General features: G+C 50.7%; 1 protein-coding gene across 5 annotated transcripts in view; it reads left to right on the top strand.

Annotated features, from left to right (window-relative positions):
- Nucleotides 1-22,604, top strand: part of ASAP2 (ArfGAP with SH3 domain, ankyrin repeat and PH domain 2) — a 162,940-nt gene that overhangs the window by 75,083 nt on the left and 65,253 nt on the right. For all 5 annotated transcript variants that reach the window (XM_059132685.1, XM_059132686.1, XM_059132689.1 and 2 more), the window contains 3 exons: nt 16,173-16,247; nt 17,942-17,991; nt 20,382-20,511. In XM_059132685.1, the coding sequence (XP_058988668.1) occupies nt 16,173-16,247; nt 17,942-17,991; nt 20,382-20,511 (255 nt within the window). The remainder of the gene's footprint in view (nt 1-16,172; nt 16,248-17,941; nt 17,992-20,381; nt 20,512-22,604) is intronic.

Below are 22,604 nucleotides of genomic sequence, written 5' to 3'. Positions count from 1 at the left end.
TTTTAAGTTTATAAACTACATAGAATCATCTGTTTCTGGCAATTATGGTGGGCATTTAAACTTAGAATATTTAATAAATATGTTCCAGGCCTGTCTTACACAGCAAGGTAACCTATAATCAAAGCACAGAAATTGCCATGAATATTTAAAGGCCTTTTATGCTCCCAAATGCAAAGCCTAAAAAAAGTCGCTTTTTAAGCAAGTGGGAACGTGGAGTCGGGACTCTTGCCTGTGGTAGGTGCCGGGTAACGTGGGTGAATGGGGTTCTTTCTTGTGCTTGGCAGCTCTGTGCCTTCCTCGCTGTGGGAACAGAATTCTGAACAAGTGGGCAGCCTGAGAGGGTGTTTGTGACCCCGCTGCCTGGCTTCTTCCACAAGAGGAATACACATTGGGATGGCCCCAGCCTCCCTTTCCTGTTTTTCTCCCCCAGCTTCAAAAGGTCATGGGTGACCGGAGCAGGTCAAGGTCGCAAACAGCAGTGCCATTCTCATTTCTCCTGTCAGCAAGCAAATAACAAGTGAAAAAGTAGCTTATCATTCTTGAAATGGTGATGATGGCGGGTTTGTACGTCTGGCCGTGGCGGGGCAAAAAGAAGGGAACATTGTGTATGAGTTAAAACGTGGAAGGACAAGAACCAGATCCTTAAGGCTCTGGGTCTCTCTCCCCGTCTTCACTTGTAAGAGATTTCAGTTGGAAATGGTAAAATCAAAAAGTCGTTACTGTTCTTAAGTTTTTTACTCGGGCTCATTTGCAATCTCTTGGGGACTTTTGTTGAATTCATCACCCACTTCTTCCTGCTTCCAACAAGCTGGTGGCAAGCATCCTGACTGAGGATCCCTGGTCTCCCGTTAGCCCTGCTCCCTGGACCCTGGCAGACATGCTTATTAGGCTCTCACCACGGAGTCAGATTGGAGCCTTTTTTATTTCAACTGGAGAAACCGAATGGCCCCAGGGAAGACCTGTGGGGGCCTCTTGGGACACTGTCAGCCCACAGCCCACCCCCCCAGCCCCTTCGTGGGTCAGCCCCTCCGTGACTCTGGGTACCTCACGCCAAAGTATGAGTGAACAGCCTCCAGAGTGAAAGAGACCAAAACAAGCAGAGGTGAGGACTTAGAGGAAACAGGAGTAATGCAGACTGCAGAAGAAGCTTTAAAGAAACTGTATTTAGGGGCATGTGGGTGGCTCAGTTGGTTAAGCAACTGCCTTTGGCTCAGGTCATGATCCTGGAGTCCTGAGTTTGAGTCCCACATTGGGCTCCCTGCTCAGCGGGAGTCTGCTTCTCCCTCTGACCACTCTGCTCTCATGCTCTTTCTCTGTCATTCTCTCTCTCTCTCAAATAAATAAATAAAATCTTTAAAAAGAAATAAAAAGGAAAGAAAAGAAGAGAAACTACATTTAATTCTGCTGAGTGATGGGGCGCCTGGGTGGCTCAGTGGATTAAGCCTCTGCCTTCGGCTCAGGTCACGATCTCAGGGTCCTGGAATCGAGCCCCACATCGGGCTCTCTGCTCAGCCTTCCCTCTCTCTCTGCCTGCCTCTCTGCCTACTTGTGATCTCTCTGTCAAATAAGTAAATAAATAAAATCTTTTAAAAAAATTTTTTGAGAGGGGCGCCTGGGTGGCTCAGTGGGTTAAGCCGCTGCCTTCGGCTCAGGTCATGATCCCAGGGTCCTGGGATCGAGCCCCGCATCGGGCTCTCTGCTCAGCAGGGAGCCTGCTTCCCCCTTCTCTCTCTCTGCCTGCCTCTCTGCCTGCTTGTGATTTCTCTCTCTGTCAAATAAATAAATAAAATCTTAAAAAAAAAAAAAGTTTTTTTTTGAGAGATTGGAATAGACTTTATATCAGAAGGCAGGAGTAGGGATGCAGCTATGGTTAAAGAAAGGGGGGAAATGATTCATGTAAGAAAACATAAAAGAAAAAATCCGGTGACATGGCTGGAATAGGAGTCTGTCAGAAAATGTTTCAAAAAACAAAGCGAAACAATAGAAAAGTAGAAAACTGATCACAGACATGATGATGAATCCTTCAGGCCCGTCAGTCAGTGGACAGGTGCCTCAGAATGAATGGAAGACAGGAGAGTGTCACGAGGACAAGATGGTCCCTGAACTCCAACCGCTTGTGTCTCCAGATTGAAGGCTGATCAGAGCCCAGAACAGGGAGGAAGGAGGCCTCTGAGCATCTGTGTGAAATTGCAAACAGTCTTCACACTTCCAGAAGGCACATGGTGGATTAGGAATCAGTGGTTTCGGACGTCTCCGCAGTAGCACTGGGAACTTGAAGGCATGGAGCAAGTCCACTAACCTCCTGGGGAGCAGGATTCCAACCTGGAGCCACAGGCAGCTGCGCATGCGAGTAGAACCAGAGATATTTTCAGTCAGGCAAAGCTCAAAACGTTCAGCTCCTGTGCGTCATTTCTCTGAAACTCCTTCAGGATGTGCTTTAGCAAAATGAAAAGGAAAGCCAAGAAAGAGGAAGATGTGTGAGTCAGGAAACAGGATTGAGCCAGAAGGGAGGCGGCGGGAGGGATCCCCGGAGGATGAGCAGGGCCTCAGGCAGGGGCCTCCCCGACCCCCTCACCCCCAACCCCGCCCCGCTGAAAGCCGCTCCTCTTCCTCTCCATTCAGCTGCTGCCCAGACCTGGCTTTTCTCAGTGTAGAATGGAGGGAGGAGTGTCACACCTGGTTCTGTGTAGAGACTCCAGCTTCGTTTACTTAATCTTTACAACAGCTCCCTGGAGGGAGCCCGGTTCTCCCGCTCTGGAGATAACTGAGAAGGCGCTGGGGACGGTGGAGAAGGGCCCACCTTAGCCTTCCCCACAGTGGAATCCCCAGGAGGCCAGCTTGCGCTTCCTTGCCAACATGAGCTGCTGTACAGTTAACAAAACTGCCCCTTCTGTTCTCGGTTTTCTGCAAAACTGAAGACCAGGTAGGTTGGGACCTTGCCACGGCGGCTTTGCCACGTTGAGCATTGCGGGCATCAGGAACAGCAGCAAGGCCCGGCTGCCCACTTTTCTGCCATGAGGAAGCCGGCAGTGGTCATCGCTGCTGAGCACGCATGGGGTGGCAGGCCGTGAGCTGGGTGTGAAGGGGACACTCGCTCGGTCCTCCTGACCCCTGTGCAGGACAGTGCCTGCTACCTTCATCTAACAGGGGCACAGACTCAAAAAATGACTTCCCTGGTCTGTAGCCAGTGAGCAACAGAGTTGAGACCGCCAAATCTATGCTCTGTCCATGGTGGCATTTAAAGAAGTTAAAGTTTCTTGTCGACTCTTCTGGAGGGAAAAAGACGGAGCAGGAAGGTCGGCGGTGCAGGGAAAGCTTCAAGGGAGATGTGGGCTGGGCGGGGCTGCAGCGGCCTGTGCGGTGGGGCCTCAGTTTCCTCCGTGGTGGGAGCACCAGGCCCACTCAGGGCCAGCATGGAGAGGAAAGCGGTGGGGGGGGGGGGTTCTTTGTCAGCTAGAGCCCAGCTCGCGGGTGACACCCTGGTGTTGTCAGGAGACAGGAACCCAAGTCCTGGTGGTAGTGGCTTTGAGTCTGGGTGCCTCCCTTTGCTTTCAGCTTGTATTTTATGGAGTTAAGGTTGTTGATCCTGGCTCTGGCAAAGATCAGAGAGAGGGAGAAAATCTCTTACTTGTGCCAAAATTAAATTCACCAGGCCTGATTTTCTGGGCCAGGGCCCGTGGTGAAGCCATCCAGCCACTAGAGCACCGAAGGGGCCGCTTCTAAGAAGCTGTTGCTGAGAGTGAGCTGATTACAGGAGAATTCTCCTTTTTTGGTATTTTGTATACCATTCTTACTCCTATTTTTGGTCACATCTGTCCTATCTCTTATTTTTAAAGCCTTGCTTTTCCTTTCTCTCAGGCATTTAAAAACATTTCCATCTTGGGTGGCTAAGATGGTCCATTCTGCCCTTGTCCACAAAGGAAAATGACCACCTACCTGCATTGTGGCGAGAGAGGATGTTTATAAAGCAGTTGGAGCGTCTCCAGAGAAAGGCCAAATTAATATAGAGTGAGATTTTGTTACTAACGGGTGAGATTCTCACCTTCACAGAGCCTCTGAATTTTCTCTGCGGTTATGCAGGATAAGGGGAGAAATACGGCAGCTCCAGAAATGGAACGTGTGAAATGAAACTGGTTATGAAGTCAGCCCGGTTTCTTAGGTTCTTTTCCTCTTACCAGATGGATGTGAGAATCCTGGAAGGATTTTCCAGGGACCACTTCTGTGCTGGGAGGTAGCTTTCTAACGAGTGGCTGCATTAGAGGACAGATTGCAGAAAGGTCATTCCCAGATATGCAGTCCCTGTCTTTTTTTCAGAGACTTGGGGGTGATATGTATGTGCTCCCTGTCCGCAGAGCTGCCCCGGGGGGAAACAGGACCAGCAGATGCTCAGGGAAGGATGGAGTCCCGATGTGAGATCTGGGGGCAGCCTTGGGGCTGAGGAAATCTACTTCACTCACAATGAAAGAGGAATTTGAGGGGCGCCTGGGTGGCTCAGTGGGTTAAGCCGCTGCCTTCGGCTCACGTCATGATCACAGAGTCCTGGGATCGAGTCCTGCATGGGGCTCCTTGCTCAGCAGGGAGCCTGCTTCTCTCTCTACCTCTGCCTGCCACCCTGCCTGCTTTTGTTGTTTCTCTCTCTCTGACAAATAAATAAATAAATAAAATCTTAAAAAAAAAAAAAGAAAGAAGGAGGAATTTGAAAATTCCACCAACATACACCTAAGTTAAGAATTCATTCATTCATTAGGCAGCTAATCGGTGTTACAAGATATTCTAGGAGCAGAGCAAAGCGCTAGTGAGGTTCTGTTGGGGTGTGGGGCCGCCTGCGACCTTGTCCTTGTGAGTGGGCAGAGCCTGGCAGAGGCGTCCCAGCCTGCCGTGTGGATATCAGCCGGGTTCTCCTGCCACGCTCTCCGGTGTGGTCTGACTGAGCTCAGTCTCCAGACTAACAGAGCGTGTCACATCCCTTCGAGGACAGAGAGCTTTCTGCTAGGTGTCTTCACCCTCCAGACTTGCGCATATGTCTCCTCTCTTTCTCTTTCTTTTTTAAAGATTTTTTATTTATTCATTTGAGAGTGAGCATGTGCACATGTGTGAGAGCTCAAGCAGGGGGAGGGAGGGAAGGGAAAGGGGGAAGCAGGCGCCCCACTGAGCAAGGGGCCTAATCCCAGCACCCTGGGATCGTGACTTGAGCTGGAGGCAGATGCTTAAGCCACTGAGCCACCCAGGTGCCCCGTACTACTTCTTTTTTAACTTCATTTATTGAAAATGTCTTACATTAAAATGTCTTACCTTCTTATTAATAACAAGGGCACTGATCATGATCTCTTCTTTTTGGGAGGAAGACTTGTTTTGGGTTTAAATTACTGAACTATGCCGAAATTTAGAAAACCCCTGGCATCTTGCACATGGTCTATGGCCCGTCTCTGCCCCTAGACTGGTGCCAGACTACCCACTTTCCATTTCGGACATTTTAGTATTCTGATACTCTTGTGCCTGCTGATTGCTGGGTTTTACTGCTGCCGGCGTCTGCCTCCACTGTTTCTCGTTCCACAGCGCTGGGAGCTGGAGCACAGGCTGGCTTGGCTTGCAGGCTCTTGTATGCAGAGTAAAGATCTCCCAGCTCTGAGTGCCGAGGGCTGGAGAGCTGGGCGGATGGAGTCTGTGGACAGGCCAGCTGCCGGTTACTCCGGATGCCCAGAAACCTTCGCACTGACTTCTTAACTGGCCTCATGTGCAGCTGGAGATTCTTTGTCTTAGACTTGCAAGTCTTCAGGCCTGTAAGCTGCTTCCTACGCTCCCAAGTCCCCGACCAAAAATAAAAGCATGTCCTTAGTTTAACCAGAACAACAAAAACAGTAAAGCTAATGTGAGAGCCTCTGTGTCTTGGTTGTAGCACAGACACCTAATACGTCTAAGTGTATTTTGATACTGTTTCTTCCCTTCTTTTTCTTTTGGAAGACATTGCTCCCTTCGTGTAATCCTCCTGGTACACGGACCTGTAGACGCGAGAGAACGTGGGAAAAGCTGGGGCTGGGAACAAGGCCTCCAGAGGGGTTGACCAATCGTGCGCTGGGTACTGGGCCCAGTCTGGCGCTGTCCAGGCGGTGAGCACTGCCCTCTGGCCAGGGAAACACAAATGCTTTTATTAGAAGCACCGTGTGCTCCGGTGGCCACGGTGCGAACGCCACAGAGCCTGAGGACGCGGCCCCCGCCTTGGGTCCTTGAGTCCCTGGGCTGGAGGTGGGGCCAGGGAGTCCTGTGGGCATCCCGAGGTCCTCAGGCTCATCTGCATGTGGACATGGTGGCAAGTTCATGAACACGTGCCTTGCATGAATCTCTAATGACTTGCCAGATGCGTGGAGGATGCACTACTAGGGACGAATCAGTTGAAGCGTTAGTGAGCTCCAGACAGGGTTTGTCTCTGTTCTCTCTTACCATCCTGTTTTCTCTCAACTGGTGGCTGCTAAAGGGACAATGGCCATGACATAGGGGACTTTGTGAAATCTAAGCGAGAATGTGTGGACAGACGGGATTAGGAGACGTGCATGAAGGCGAGGGTCAGCTGTCCTGGCCGCCGCAGAGCAGGAGGGGGCCGGATGAGAGGCCTCAGTGATCGGGAGGCCACAGGGACCAATCTGCCTGGGTAAAAGCCGGGACAAGTTGCAGTAGCTCGAGGAGAAGCCATAGGGGGAGGAGGAGACAGCAGGTATTTGCTGTTCCAGGGGAGGTTGGTAAGGAGAGAAGACAGTGACGAAGGGCCAGAGCTGGTGGCTGGACGAGGTAGTGATACAGAAGGGGGTCTGTAAGCTGTCGAGCCCTGCTTCCCGTGTCTCCTCCCATTGGTGAGGGGCTCAGCCCGGAGTCTGGCCCCCGCCAGTCTGTGTAGATAAATTCAAGGTCCTAGCTCCTCCGTGTACCTTCCCTTCTGTCTGGGAATTTTCAGCTATTAATCAGTCATTCCTTGAAATCGAAAACTTGGCAAATCGCATAAAGTACCTGCATGTCTCAGATTCTACTCGAAGAGTGTTTAGACATTGTCTCATCCCTGCCCCCAGAGCCCCTAGCCTGGACTCCAGTGGAATCACCTGGGGCTTCTTAGAGATGCAGACTCCCAGGCCCTTCTCCAGGCCTCCTGCACCAGAATCTTCCTTTTTGTTAGATCCCCAGAGGGTGAGAAGCATTAATCTAGAGCAGTAGTTCTCAAAGTGCGGTTCCCGACCAGCAGCACAGGGATCATCTGGAACTTGTTAGAATAAAAATCACGGCCCCACGCTGCACCTGCTGAATGGTGGTTCTCAAACTTTGGTGCAGCGACAGCACCGGGAGGGTGGTTAGAACACTTTGTTGGGCCTGTTCTCAGAGTTCCTAACCATGTGCACCTCTGCTGAGTTTCCCAGTGATGCTGATGTCACCGGTCAGGAGCCGACCATCGTAGAGGACAGCCGGTGAGGTGCCTCCGAGGCTGACCCCCAGGGAGACGGGGACGGTAATGCTCAGGCCTCGCTGGGGCTCGCAAGTATCTCCCATCCTTGGATTCTAGGAGGCAAGAAGTTTGAAACACCCTGGTTGATGGCGTAGTTTTCATGTCAGGAGACGCTGTGGGATCCTGGGTGGTTCTGGTGCTCTCGGGGGCCTCGGAGTCGGCTGTCCGCAGGGTTCGGCACAGCTGCGTGGAGCTGGAGCTGAAGCTCCCGCCCCTAATGGAGGAGAGGGGCGGAGGGTCACTGTTTTCTCTCCACTTAGAACGTGAAAGATCAAAACAGCGTGACTGGCGGAGACGCAGCGTGGAAGGCAGAAACCGACCGCTAAGCTGTAGCCCGCCGCGTGTCTGGTATGAAAGTCGCCGGGGTGTGTTTTTGGCAGCTGGCTGGTTTTGATCTTTCAGTTTGTGTTAAACTGAACTCAAGATCAGTGTAAGTTCCCCCGCCTTTTTTTTTTTTTTTTTTAAGATTTTATTTATCTATTTGACAGAGATTGTAAGTAGGCAGAGAGGCAGGGAGAGAGAGAGAGGAAGGGAAGCAGGCTCCCTGCCAAGCAGAGAGCCTGATGCGGGGCTTAATCCCAGGATCCTGGTATCATGACCTGAGCCGAAGGCAGAGGCTTTAACCCACTGCGCCACCCAGGTGCACCCCCCCTCCCTTTTTAATTAAACCAGCAGAGTGGTTCTTCGGCCAAAGGCAGCGGCCTGGGTGGGGGTGGGGGTGAGTGTGGGGCGGTGTGTCCTGCAGACCCCAACCAGCGCCCTCGCCGGCCAGGGAAGAAGTCTCTGCACTGACCCCAGAAGCGAAAGTGACCTGGATGGTTCTCCTGTTGAACCACTTGTGTAACAAGGAACCAGAAGGGAGCTCCGATGTAGGTGGCTGCTCGGAGGGAGCGCATATTCAGCCTCCCAGCTCCTCCTGCTCTGGTCTTGGGGGATGAATCTGTCTCTGGCAGCGAAATGCCGGGACAAGCTGTGGCTTCGGCTTCTCTGCTCAACTCTGCTTCTTCTCATTGGGATTTGGGGACCAGGTGGGCACCTTAGCCCTGTCTAGCTTTGCCCATCTGTAAAACGGGGATAACTGCACCTACTTCTCAGAGTAGTTGTAAGGGTTAAATGACAGCAAACCGCCCAGGGCCATTTAGGGATTTAGACCATTGTACCCGATACCATCTGCTTCTACAAAAACCTTTTTGCCTGCATGCTCATTCTTTTAAATAAGCGGTCTTTGGAAAGCACATAGAAAACTTCTTTGAATCCGCCAGGCACACTTCTGCCTCCGTGCCTTCCTGTTAGGAATTCCCTCTGCAGGAATTTTCTCCCACCGGATCTCCCCCGGCTCTGTGGCTCCCTCCCTCCACTGCTCGAATGTCACCTTCTCAAAAGGCCTTCCGACCCTGATTTTGAGAGTCCCAGCCCCTGAATCATCATAACACCTTTCTTTGTAAGTTTGTTGTAACCCCAAACTGAAAATAACTCCACAGCCTGTGACAGGCGTCGTGATCCCCTGACTGTAGTCTTGCGGGACCGTGCAGCAGTGCTCAGCGAGGAACAGGGAGTGCACTGTTGGTGCTGCAGCATGGATGGCTCTCCAAGTAGGGAGTGCTCACTCCCCAGGCAGGCAGCCACAGAGAGGAGTGCGTGCCGCAGGATTCCGGAGGTGTACAGTTCTGGGGAAATGAAAACTGTTCTCTGGTGACAGAAGTAGATCGGTGGCTGTCCAGGGACCGAGGAGCTGGGAGGTGGGGCTTGCAGAAGGGGCACAAAGAAACTTTTAGGGGGTGGATATGTTCACTGTCTGAATTTGGACAAGGGTTTGATGTGGGTGTGTGTATGTATATGTCATAACTTACCAAATTGTATACTTTAAAATGTGGGTAGCTTCTTATATGTTAATTATACCTTAATAAAGTTGCTTAAAATTTGTTTAAGCTGTTGGGTTAAGGCATTGCCATTCAGTAGAACTTTTGCATGGATGGAACTGGCCAGTATCTGCTCCCACATAATAAGCCAGTAGCCTCGTGGAGGTCTTGAGCACTTGAAATATGGCTGTTGCAACTAAGGAGCTTGGTCTTTAACCTGATTTAATTTTAATCCATTTAAATGTGAGCAGGTATGTGTAGCTGGCACCTAGCATGCTGGACAGCACAGGTGTATAGCTGTACCTGCTACCCCAACACATCTAGCAACACCACCCACACGTTCTCCTGGGTCTTAGGCTCTGGCTCCTGGAGAGAACTGGAGGTTTCCAACAGGTGGTGACTGTTCCGTACATACTTATGCTTAGTAATACTGAAACCTCTGTGAAGAATTGTGCCCTTATTTGAATCAGTGAGGTCTGAGGTCTTTTTGCAACTTTCCACCCCGACAAGGAGGTGCTGGGCCTCCTTGTGGTTGGCCTTTCTTTGAAGCCTTGCTTTTACTTATTTGACTCTGTGATTGAGCAGCATTTGCTCACGTTAAAAAGAAAAGAAAAACTTCACGGATCTGAAAGTGTCATCTGCCTCTGAGGTTTCTCATGAACGAGGCAGATTAAAATAAACTTCTGTGACACAGGTAGATCTCAGTGAGATTCTTTAGCTGTGGTTTATATAGGGATACATTGGCCTCTTAAGGACAAGCTGATTATCCCCAAAGAGAATTGGACCCTGTTAAGGATTTTGGAGGGAAGCCCTGGGAAGACCTGTTCTTTTCTAGATTCATAGGCCTGGAGGTAGGAAGTCTGCCCAGTGACTTTCCCTGTTATGATTCTCTCTTGTGCTGCTTCTTAAAAATAGCTCTGATAAGAGAATCCTGTCTGGGATTCTCACTTGGCAGAGCCAGTTTCCTCATTGCCTAAGTCAAGGAGGTGGCAGCACTGAGGTTCCCAGGCAGGGTTTACAGTGGGACCAAGATGGAGCCTTGGCCAGGTCAGCAGCAGGTGGTCACCTGTGACCATAGCTAAAGGAGCAGGTGAGGCGGTGCCCCTGGGAGCTCAGGAAGCATAGGAGGGAAAGTAGAAAGATTTTATAGAGTATGGAAGTGACAAAGCAGGGACAAGGAATTTTAAGACACCCCCACCCCCACCACAAAAAAATAGGAAGAGCAGCACGGAAAGGTGGCTTTTGGATGGCTATGCCCCCCCCACTCATCTCCTTGTCGGTGTCTGTTCCCCAGTCGGTTGGAATCGCGTACTGAGGTTTTTCTTGCTCTCCGCTCACTAGTCTTGTCTGCCCCACCGACTGAATCATTTTATTTCTCCTTGTGAGATCACAAACCTTTGACTACTTACTGACTCATCTTGTCAGACTTTTCCAAGTGAACCCAGGAAAAGTGAAGACCGGAAGAGAGAAGAGAGGATTGTTACTTTCTGGATTGCCTATATGCAGGCACCTGCCTACTCGGAGAACGTGCGACTCTTGATCCCAGCCGGGGTCATGGGTTTGAGCCCTGTGTTGGGTGTAGAGATTACTTAAATAAAAACTTTAATCAGGGCGCCTGGGTGGCTCAGTGGGTTAAGCCACAGCCTTCGGCTCAGGTCATGATCCCAGAGTACCCATCGAGTCCCATATCGGGCTCCCAGCTCCATGGGGAGTCTGCTTCTCCCTCTGACCTTTTCCCCTCTCATGCTTGCTCGCTCTCAAATAAATAAAATCTTTAAAAAAAAAAAAAAAAAAAAGGTAGGGGGGCCTGGGTGGCTCAGTCGTTAAGCGCCTGCCTTTGGCTCAGGTCAAGAGGGCAGGGTCCTGGGATCAAGTCCTGCATCAGACTCTCTGCTCAGCATGAAGCCTGCTTCTCCCTCTCTCTCTGCTTGTGTTCCCTCTCTTGTTGTGTCTCTCTCTGTCAAATAAATAAATAAAATCTTAAAAAAAAAAAAGAAGACTCCCTATTTGCTGTTGGTATTAGATCCCTAGTCAATAGCAGTGATTGAACTTAATAGTCTATAATCAGATCATGCTAGGTGTTTCAGAAAGCCATGTTACATAATACATGTGTTAAAAAGGAAGTCAGAGTACAAGAAAGCCCGGTGCTTGCTGGCACTAAGGAAATATTCTGGTTGGATTACCCAGGGATGGTTTAATTCTTCCCATAGGTCATAAAAATTTCATTACTCATGAATTGAGGTCAGGGCTGCTGAGCACAAGGATATGTACTGGTTTGGGCTGTGGTTTTCACCCCTGTGGGCCAGAACAGAAGATGGTTCATTCAGCTGAGGCGCCAAGGCATAGGGGACTGCCCCAACACATGGAGGAAGAGTCAGAGCCCAACCTTTGTGCCGCGGGGCACTCTTGCCAAGACAGAGCACCTGGGCTCCTGTGTGTGTTCTCCAGCCCCGGCAGAGACGTCATTTCCTGGGACACTCACCCTGAGTCAAAACATAGAGCCTTAAAAGTGCAGAGGCCCGTGTCCAGGAGGACAACGCTGGATTAATGAGTTGGTCCATTATTGGGATTCTGTTTATATTTGTAATGGTATATTTAAAAAAAAAAAACCAGCTTTATTGAGGTATATTTTACTTATCCTCTCAAGTATATAAGTCAGTGATTTCTAGTAATTCTGCCAAGTGGCATAACTGTGACTGTACATCGGTCTGGAGATGGTTTCTGCTCCCAGTAAGCTCCCACCAGTCCTCTCACAGTCTGCCCCTACACCCAGGCCACCACTGATCTGCTTTCTGTCTCTTCTGTAATAATTAAGCTAATTATTTTCTGACTAGAGAAGTCCTGGTTTCTTATTTTAGATCATTTGAAAACTCCAGCAAGAAAAAGCCGCCAGAACGAAGGCCAGAACCCCCTTTGGTCCATCCGGCACGCGGGCGTCCCTGCTCAGCATCGTCTTCCCCGCCCTTCCCTGTCTCTGTGCTCACACGGCTGCTGTGGGCCTCTGCCCACTTCTCTGTCCTGCTCCTGCCGGGAAGATGAGCTTCCCCTCATCTTGCAAGATGAAATGCTCCCTCTTTCAAAGGTGTGTCTCACATAACCCCCGATCAGCAAAGATTTCCCTGGTGTCCGGGCTAAAAGTAATTTGCTTTTCTTCAAAATTTTGTGGTGTTTTATCTATGGCTCTCTGGAGTTCTCACAGGGCGGTCTGCTTACTTAATTCTGGGCTTTATCTTTCCTATTAGCCAGTGAGTCCCTGGGACTGAGGTTCTGTCTAATCCATCTTTGTCTGCTAACCCTCTGTACCTCTTCAGCTTCATCTGTCACTCCCTAAGGACCCTGTGCGTCTCCTTGGCAGCTGTGGTGGCTGTCTTGTCCTGGTCACTGTAGGCTTTGGGCCCCATCCACGCCATCGAGAGTGAAAGCAGAGCCAGCCAGTTGGGTAGCCGTCGGTGTCCACTCAACTTTCCTATTTCACTCTAGATGCCAAAGCTTAGTTTCTCTCTCCTGGACCTGACTCCTGTCCATCAGTACCTGTGTTCTTACTTGAATTAAATAGAAGATGGTCTTAAAATACATTTATGAACCAGACTCTGCATTTTTTCCCCTGCTGTAGAGAATCTTGTTTTCCTCACTTATTCATGCATACACTCATACTTAACATGCCTCTTGTAACAAACGCAGTAGACTTCTTTCGAGTAATAAGATTTTTAATCTGCAAACACCTTGTTCTTTTCTCCCCTGAACCTACTGTATAACCAAGCTGTGCTGGTGGCTTTGACGCTCCCCTTGGGGCTGTGTTTGCTGCCCTTTCTTGTACTTGCCTCGTCCAAGATGGCGCAGTGTTGGCTCCTCTCTGGGCAGTGTTCAGGACCAAACTGATCTGTGTCTGACTCTTAGCCATGGCTCTTTGTGACCGTGTGGATGAGTGGGCAGCATCATGGGGCTCAGTAGCCAGCACAGACCCCTCCGTCCCAAGCCCAGGTTAGCCTGCCTGGCTGCTCAGAGCCAGAGTCATTGTCTCTCTCCAGAAGGAGCCATTGATGTCTGCACAGAGTTAAAGACGCTGCATGTGTGATGTCTTAGACTTTCTTTGTTTCATTCTTGGTGTGTATAGGGGCACCTGGGTGACTCAGTCAGTTAGGCATCTGTCTTCAGCTCGGGTCGCAATCCCAGAGTCCTGGGTTCGAGCCCTGCATCAGGCTCCCTGCTCAGCAGAGAGTGTGCCTCTCCTATTCCCGCTGCTGTTACCCCATCTTCTCTGTCTCATCAAATAAATACATAAAACTAAAAAAAAAAATTTTTTTTAAATTCTTGGGGGATATATATGTTTATTCTTCCTCTGAGATGGCAAGCATTGTGTTTTTATCTTTGTAGGCAGCTAGTTGCTGTCTTTAAAATACATGCTCAGTAAATACAGGATGGACAGATTAATGAATTCATGTGTGCATTTGCTCTATGATGTTTGTTCTAAAGGTATCAGTGAATCTCTAGAAACTGTCTCTTATGTATTAGATGCTCCAAAAAATACTGCAGGATATTGATTTCCTCCATGCTTCTCAAGCACCTGCTCTGGGCCAAGTCCTGTTCTAGGTGCCATGGAGAATATAAAATGAGTATGCTCAGAGCTGTCCGTTAGGATAACGGTGTGAGACATGAGATGGAGCAGGTTAGGACCTGTCAAGTGCCTGAAGAAATTTTTAAAAAAGAAAATATCGGAGGATTTGGGCAGGAGGGATCCATTCCTGCTGGCAGCTGGATGGGGGGTGTTAGTGGAGAAGATGGCATCTGGAGAAAGCCGGATGGATGGGAAGGCTTTGGACACGGCGGTGCGGGAGGACCCGCGGCAGGGAGGAACAGATTGAGCACAAGCAGGGAACAGCAAGGACTTCCACTTGGCTGGATACGAAGATGAAAAGTGGCCAAGGAGGTTGGACCGTGGAGGGTCCCAAGGGCAGGAGTCGGTTCAGCCCTTATCAGGGACACCACCCGAGATGAATCCGACAGCACTGCAGGGGAGGGGAGGAGTCACTCATTGGTGGCCAGGAGCCTCCTTCAGAAGAGGTGCTGAGAGACCCACCCAGGAATGTGGCAGCGAGAATGGCACGTGGGGAGTTGGTGGAGAGCAGCTGGTGCGCAGAGAGGAGCCCGGCAGCGGGGACCTGCCAGAGGCAGCAGGGCTGGCGGGATGGCAGCCAGCTGGGGCGTGGGGCTGCGGCAGGCATCCGGGCGGGGGCAGGTGTAGAAGGAGACAGGCGTGCGGCAGCCTCTGCACTCGGGGTTCCTCCTGCCACGGTTTACGGCGGAAACCAGGTGTGTGTGCTGTCAGACGTGATTCACCGGCACAGCCTTCTGTTCGTCACTGTACCTTCCAGTCATCCCTGAGACCTCGCCTTAGCTCTGCTTCTCCGTGTTCCAAAAACCGAACCCTTCCAGCTAATCCTCACAAGTCCCTGCTGATTCCGTTGTGCCTTGGAGGGCTGCCAGGTGCCTGACAGACACTGAGCTGTGGAAGCCTTGGACCATTGTTACCCAAAAAAGGCATTTCTGTAACGACAGTCATGAATCGATCATTTATTTGGCAGGATTGGTGGTTTGGGGCAGGCATTGTCACACACCTTTGTACTATTTTTCAAGTCAGTTTCTTCCTCCCATTTTGAGGATTCATATGCCGAATAGTGTATGAAAATCAGATCCCATGTTGCCTGAAAAATTGGGCCCAGAGTTAGTTTTCCTATTCAAGGTAATTCTACTAAAATTAAAATTTTCCTCTGCTCAGTGGTAAGAATAAATGCACATGGTTCCGAAGTCCTGACTTGCCCCTCCTCTTTCATAGGCCACAATCTAGGTGTGCGTATCCCCAAGTGACACACATGCCACAAGGCTCTGGCAGTACCAGCTGGCAGTTGTGTTGACTTAGGGCGATGGGCTGAGCTGGGGAGAGGAGAAAGTAGATCTCAGCTATGGCGGGGGAGGGACTCCGTGGGCCTTAGAACGTGGGGAGCCATTGCCTAATGGTTCCCAGCCAAAGCTTGGTGTCTTCACTTCCCACACTGGCAGCCAGTGGGGACAGCCTTGTTCGCTGTGAGTGTGCTCCGAGTGTGTGTCAGGCTTGATTCTAGTCAATTTAATCTGTGGTGACAACGTGCTAAGCCTCCATCCCTTGCCTTCGTGCTTCAGGGAGAAGAACAGAGTACCTCAAGACCTCCTCCCTCCTTTTCCAGCAACACACACACACACACACGTCCCATATACACCCCACACTTCACATGCACAACACGTGCACCACATACTCGTTTCTTTTCCTCTCTCTGAACATTGACTCCTACACATTCACGAAGAGACAGGGGTCCCCTCGTTCTCTTCTTCGTTCTGAGTTCCCCTGCGGGGGGCTGTTCTGGGAAGATTGGGGTCTGTGGGCCTGAGACTTCAGTAAAACATAGCCCAGGATGTTGGAGCTGTGAGTGAGAGAGGAAGTGTGTGTTTGTGAGTCTATTCGTTATCTTTAACGTGGTTCTGCCATTGGTGGTTTCAAAATAATTTGTATTCATCATAATGATGATCTTTTTTGCAAACTTCATAGTTTAATCGTAGAAGGCTGTTACTGCTGTGAAGAGTTGAGAGACACAGACTTTCTGTGAGTTGTGTTTTTATTTGCAAGGTGAGTCCACCACGAGGAGTGGAGCGTAGGAATAAATAAGGCTGTGGCACTCGCACCGGCCAGGTTTTCAGGGAAGGTTGAATATTACCAGATGTTCTCTAGCGTCTTGCTGTTCTTTCTTCAGATTAAAAAGGACATCAAATAAGAATTTTGTTTGTTTGCTTTTTAGATTCAGAATATGAACAACATCATCTCCTTCCCTCTGGACAGTTTGCTGAAGGGGGACCTGAAAGGAGTGAAAGGGGTAAGCCGTCCAGGACCCCGCTTCCCGGGGACAGTCCTTGGGGGAGTTAGAGTCACGGCCATCCCGGCCTGTCCAGGCACGACATACTTGCGCCTTCCTACTGGATGGCAGGACGGCTGCTTGCTGCCTCAGCTTCCCTCATTTTGCTACGTTCGCACCACCTTTCAGCTCTACTGCTGTGACCCGTGGCCTTTCTGGTCATGCTGCTGGTGCTGTAAACGTGGGAAGGGCAGGAGGGCGGGGCGGGAAAGAAGCTCCTTTGAGGCCCTTAAGTGGTTTTCACCCTCTCTCAGCTGAGTGGAGAAGCCTGTGCAGGGAAAGGTGATTTTCTGGCCCGTGTGTCACTGGTTGACCGCTGGACAGAAGAGTGTCCTTGCAAGGATGTAGTTTCCCAGCAGGAAGGTCTGCACCAATAAGGCTCGAGCGCACTTTATGTTTCCGTCCTCCAAAGGACGTCCTTGTTCGGGGAACGCCTTGCCACGAGTCAGCACCAACGCTGAGTTGTTGCGTGCACCGGTAAGGAGAGGGTGGCGTGAGTGGGGTCTGTAGCAGATGCCAAGCAGTATCCGCTCCGGCCTGTCACCAGCATAGGCAGATGTGTGATCCGAAGGGCAGGGGATTGTGCCCCGGTTCTTAGATCAGATTCTCCGGTTGGATCTGCACGGGATTCCCAGTCACATCTGGCTCATCCAGAAGCTGAGGCTGGCCAGTCCCCACGACCTCTGCAGGGACCTCTCAGTATTTCGCTCCCAGAGCCTGTCTTGCAGAGCACCAGGACCGGCGAGCTGTTAGGACACTGAGGAACATTCCTCATTGTCCGGCGCCAGGGTCCTGGAGAACACGTCTGTCGAGTTAGCCAGTGGGGTAGGAGGGCAGGGTGCATAAAGCAGAGGGACACACCTACAGGTGGGGGGGAAGCGTGATGGGGCGCTGCTTCTGAGGCTTTTAGTCTGGCTTGAAGCCCTGAGTCTGGGGCAGGAGTGGGAGATGAGTCTGGGTTGGGGAAGACTAGTTCCTGGAAGGCCTCAGATGCCGGGCCGCGAGCTTCAGCCTTGTCGTAAGGCCAGTGAAGAGCCAAAAAATAAAAAATAAACCTCCCCCCAAAATGAGATTCTTCTTACAAAAGAACCCTGTTAAAGGGCACACACATATGTAGGAACCACTTGATAGAATTTCCAGTGGCTCAGTATGCGCTTTTGAGCCAGGCTTTATCAGAGCGTACGAGGTCCCAAGTTCCAGATTGAAGAGCAGAATCAGGAGACCCCAGGAGAAAGTGAAAGCCTTTGATATCGTTGTTGTTGGGCCCAAATCAGGGGTACATCTCTCAGGGGACATTCCCCTGTTCATTGAAAAAGTCAGAATCCCCCGTTTTTTATTTGTGGAGGGAGGTACTAAAACTCTTGCCAATGAGGTGTTTCTCTGGGGAGGGTGTAGGTCACACACCGTGACGTGGGTCCTGGGTTCATACGCACTGTAGTGGGCCACGCGTGCGCACCAAGGCAGCTCCCTCCGTGCGTGTGCGGCATGCCGCTGGACTCAAAGCCTGAGCTCTAAGTTCTTTATTTTTCGTGGGATCGTGTGCATCATTTATTACAGAAATTAATGCTCCTTTCAAGACTAGTGTAGGAATAAGTAAGTTGTCTTGCCCAGAAGCCAAAATTAGTTCTGTTTAATTTATGCCTCTCTGTTTACAGGATCTGAAAAAGCCTTTTGATAAAGCTTGGAAGGACTATGAAACAAAAATGTGAGTGTTTCCATATTTTTTTTAATGCAGATAATTGGAGATCTTAATTTTAAATTGAGCTTTAATTGCTTGAAGGTATTTTCTAAATAAACCTTTGCCTAGGGAAGAATCCACTTAAACCCATGTTGCTGGGGTTCATGACGAGGCCAGATGCTTTCACACTCGGCGTCTGAATTCAGCAGTACTGTGGGCCTCTTCAGCAAGTTTTTCCTGGTCCCTTTTCTGCAATGTCATAATGGTTACAGAATGTAATTTTCAGAAAAGCTACTTGAAGGACATTAAGGTCAGGTTTTATCGAGAGATGTTTCTTTCCTTTTTTAATTTTTTATTTATTTTTTTTATTATTTTAAAGATTTTTATTTATTTATTTGACAGAGATCACAAGTAGGCAGAGAGACAGGCAGAGAGAGAGGAGGAGGAAGCAGGCTTCCTGCTGAGCAGAGAGCCCCATTCGGGACTTGATCCCAGGACGCTGAGATCATGACCTGAGCCGAAGGCAGCGGCTTAACCCACTGAGCCACCCAGACGCCCCTCTTTCCTTTTTAAAAAAAAAAAGTTTTCCCCACTTTGTCACTGTTTACGGTGGCAACACCATTTTTGGACTTCATGTTCCTGGTGATTTGCAAGTCATCTGCTTTTGGCTTTGTGTCTGACTTTCCCTGAAACACCAGTCCCTTGGTGTAGTAAGAGAGAAAAGAGAGATTGTCGCGGCTCCCCGCGTTAGCCTTATCTGATGGCTTGGTCTGCCGTAAGAACAGGAAGAAAGTGTCGGTGGGTTCTTGGACGTGCAGCACGGTGTCCACTGGAGACGGGACCGCTCCTGGTTGGCTTCTGGCAGTCTTCGGCACACTTCAGATCACCATCCCTCCTTCCAAGCAGGGGAGGGTTTGGCTCGCTGGGATTGGGCTGGTGATTGTGGGGATGGTGGTTTCAATTACTGTAAATACTTGAGAGACAGAAAATATTTTAAAATGTCTCATGTTTGCTTTGTAATTACTGTGCGTTGGGTAACAATGTCGAGTTTTCTGAGTGGAAATAGAAGCTTCAACATGAAGCCATCTGGTACAGAGAGAGGTGTTAAGAAGAAAGCTGTTCCAGATGTAGCTCTAAGTATTTAATTGGACTTGGGATTTGTGTGGGGGGTGGGGGGTGTTGTTTTTAAAACCAGCCCTAGGGAACTCCTGGGTGGCTCAGTCGGTTAAGTGTCTGCCCTCAGCCCAGGTCATGATCCCAGGGGCCAGGATCAAGTCCCGCATCGGGCCGATGAAGCCATGGATGAAGGGTCACAAAGGTCAAGCCCAGGAGTACCAAACCTTTCATATCTGCCCCTCCGGAAATTCCTGAATTTCCATGCCCAGATTTCCATGCTCAGACTTGTTTGGCTCCCCAGATTCCAGACTGCACCCATGGCATGTACTCACGGATGAGCACAGAGAGAGGGTTAGAGTGTCTGAAGGTCTGTTCAAGCCAGAGAAGCTCCTGGCCCTTAGCATCCTGCCTCTGGATATGGAGCAGTGCCCTCGACGGGGAAAGGACCACCATTCCTGCTTTATAGACAGACGCCAGGACTCAGTGGTTTGCTGCTGCTCAGCTAGCGAGAGGGTCGTTGAGCCAGTGCCAGGAGGTGGCTTCCCGTTCAGCCTTCCGCCGCCCTTGAGTGCCCCTGACGAGATGCTTCTGCACTTTATCAGGCCTGGGGAGTGAGGGGTTGAAGAGGGTTGTCAGAGAGACTCCTCGTTCTGAAAGAAGAAGCTTTGAAAGGAGAATGAGATCAAATTCTGTACAATGAGAACATATGTAGAGCGGGGACAGAATTACAAAATCCTAGAACCTGGGAGTGCGAAAGCATCAAGTAATTCTCGGATACATTTTTGAAAGTGACTCTTTCACCATTTACGTGCGAGATTTGTTCTGCAACGACGAGCACTGTCCTAGTCAAGGCAGAGCCCGCAAGACCTCACTCAGCCAGGAGGCGGGTGGCGGGGAGCAGAGAGAGCGTGGAGAAGGGAGGGAGGGAGGGAGTCTCGCACCACGCAGCCCCCCTTTGTGCTGCTCAGCGGACACAGACAGACACACGGACAGACGGACAAAGTGCCGCCCTAAAGGAAACCTCTGAGGTAGGACAGGCTTTCTGTCCTTCTGACCCGGACCTGGCACAGAGTAGGTGCTTAGGAAAGTGTTTTTTGAGCCAGTACTCAACAAGAAGGGCCAGATTTGACACTCTTAGGACCAAACACACTTAACTTTCCAGTAAGGTAAGAGGCCGTCTTATTTCCAAAAGACTCCCACACGCTTGTGTTGCAGGCCAGGCAGCGGGATCCCTGCAGCCTGTGTAGTCTGGAGTGCCGTGCCTGAGGCATCTCCGCTCATCCTTGCTTTTCCCGCTGCAGAACCAAAATTGAGAAGGAGAAGAAGGAACATGCCAAGCTGCATGGGATGATTCGCACCGAAATCAGCGGGGCTGAAATCGCTGAAGAGATGGAGAAGGAGCGGCGGCTTTTCCAGCTCCAGATGTGCGAGGTGAGCCCCCCGGGTTGTCGGCTGCAGCTCCACGTGTGCAGGGTGCGCCCTGGGGGTGTGGGCTCAGGCCCAAGATGTGCAAGGTGATAGCGGGGGGTGCGGGCTGCAGCTACAGATGTGCGAGGTGATAGCCAGGGGTGCGGCTCCAGCTCCAGATGTGCTTGGGGAGCCCCAAGGGTGTGCGCTCTGGCTCCAGATGTGCAAGGTGACAGTGGGGTGTGGGAGCTACAACTCCAATGTGTGAGGGGAGCCCCGGGGGTGCGGACTCCGGCTACAGATGTGTGAGGGGAGACCTGGGGTTATGGACTCTGGCTCCAAATGTGCAAGGGAAGCTCCGGGGGTGCGGGCTGCAGCTACAGATGTGCAAGGGGAGCCCCGGGGGTGCGGACTCCAGCTCTAGATATGTGAGGGGAGCCCAGGGGTGCAGGCTGCAGCTACAGATGTGCGAGGGGAGCCCCGGGGGTGCGGACTCCAGCTGTAGATATGTGAGGGGAGCCCAGGGGTGCAGGCTGCAGCTACAGATGTGCGAGGGGAGCCCCGGGGGTACAGATTCCAGCTCTAGATGTGCGAGGAGAGCTGGGGAGTGTGGACTTGGGCTCCAGATGTGCAAGGGGAGCCCTGAGGGTGCAGCTGCAGCTACCTATGTGCAGGGTGAGCCCCGGGGTGCCGGGTTTGGAAGGGGCTCGACCAGGTTCCAGCAGGTTATGGGTTCTAGGTGGGCTGCAGGCAGCCCGCCTTCACTGGTTTGTGAATTCCTCAAGGAGCGCACACCTCCCGGAGGCTTCCAACGGCACACCAGTGCGTCAGTGGACTCCATTTGTCCAATTTCTCTTACTAGGGGAGCCTGAGTGTCCTGGAGGGTGGGCTGAGCTGAATCTAACACTAGCTATTAATTAAAGGTAGGGAAGGATCTAAAGAAACGTCTTGTCTGGCCTCCTACACATACCCAGACTCACCTGGCGCTGGTATGTTGCTATAATTGTCTCTCCGTCAGTGTTTTTAATGAGGCGTCTTGATTCCCATTTTACCATGGAATCTGTGAGGAGGGACAGGGAGAAGCAGCTAGAAAACCTGCAGCTGGGCCCTCGTGGTCTGAGTGAGAGAGAGTGAACCACGTTCTACAGGAAGCCGAGCCACCTGCCTGCAAAGTGCTTCTCCCCAGACTCATTCCTCAAGGCAGGAGGCCCTCCGGAGCTCCTTGGTCCACTCTGTTCTGCTGCCTTAGCCCTTGCCTCTGGGGACGGGAGGGAAAGGGCAGCACTGATGCTCTGGGACTGGTCCCTGCTAGAGGCCGAGGGGTAGAAAATACCAGAAGCCCATCCTGAAGGCCTTTGCTTCCAGCCTTTTTATGCCTTGCTTGTGGGTCTTTCTAAAAAATACACCTCTGGAAACCACGCCCAGCTCTGCCTGAGGGTTCACTCACCTGGCAGTGGTAGTGAAGCCCCTTGAGTTTGACGGCGCGCGTGCAAGGCCGTGCAGACTTCAGCTTTCCGCGTTTACAGTGTGGGGACGACCGTGACAGCTCCTAAATCAGACCCAGCGTGCTCTCAGTTCACCGGGAGCAGACAGCAGCAGAGCTAAGCCACACGGCACTTTTGGACTTCAGAATGTTTGTGGATTGCAGTGGGGGTCTAGCTTTTAGAAGTGTCTATCTTAGGAGTCTATTTAAATGACTTTTTATTCCCAGAGCGATCTCCTAACTGGTCAGCGGAGCAGAACCAGTTACAGGATGGAGGATAGGCTATTAGCCTGCCGGCCTCTCCAGCCCTCTTCTTTTCTGTTTGCCTGGAATTTCTTTTTCAGCCTGTGTGTATCCGTGAATCTGAAGTGCGTTTCCTGTAGACAGTGTTTTTTACATCTAGTCTGACAATCTCTGCCTTTTGATGGGATTGTTTCATCTGTTCACATCTGATGTTGCTATTGATGTGGTTGCATTTATGTAAGTCTGCTGTCTGTTGTTTTGTGTCTCTTGTCTTCTTTGTTCTTTTGTTCTTCCTTTGCTTTTTTTTTTTCATTAAGTGAATATTTAGAAAGTTAACTAAGCTCTCAGTCTTACTGTAGAGAGGAGAGTGGATATTTTTAGATCCACTTTG

This window comes from Mustela lutreola, chromosome 9, assembly GCF_030435805.1.
Source record: "Mustela lutreola isolate mMusLut2 chromosome 9, mMusLut2.pri, whole genome shotgun sequence".
NCBI classification, from domain to species: domain Eukaryota; kingdom Metazoa; phylum Chordata; class Mammalia; order Carnivora; family Mustelidae; genus Mustela; species Mustela lutreola.
This window is presented reverse-complemented; position numbering and strand designations above follow the sequence as displayed.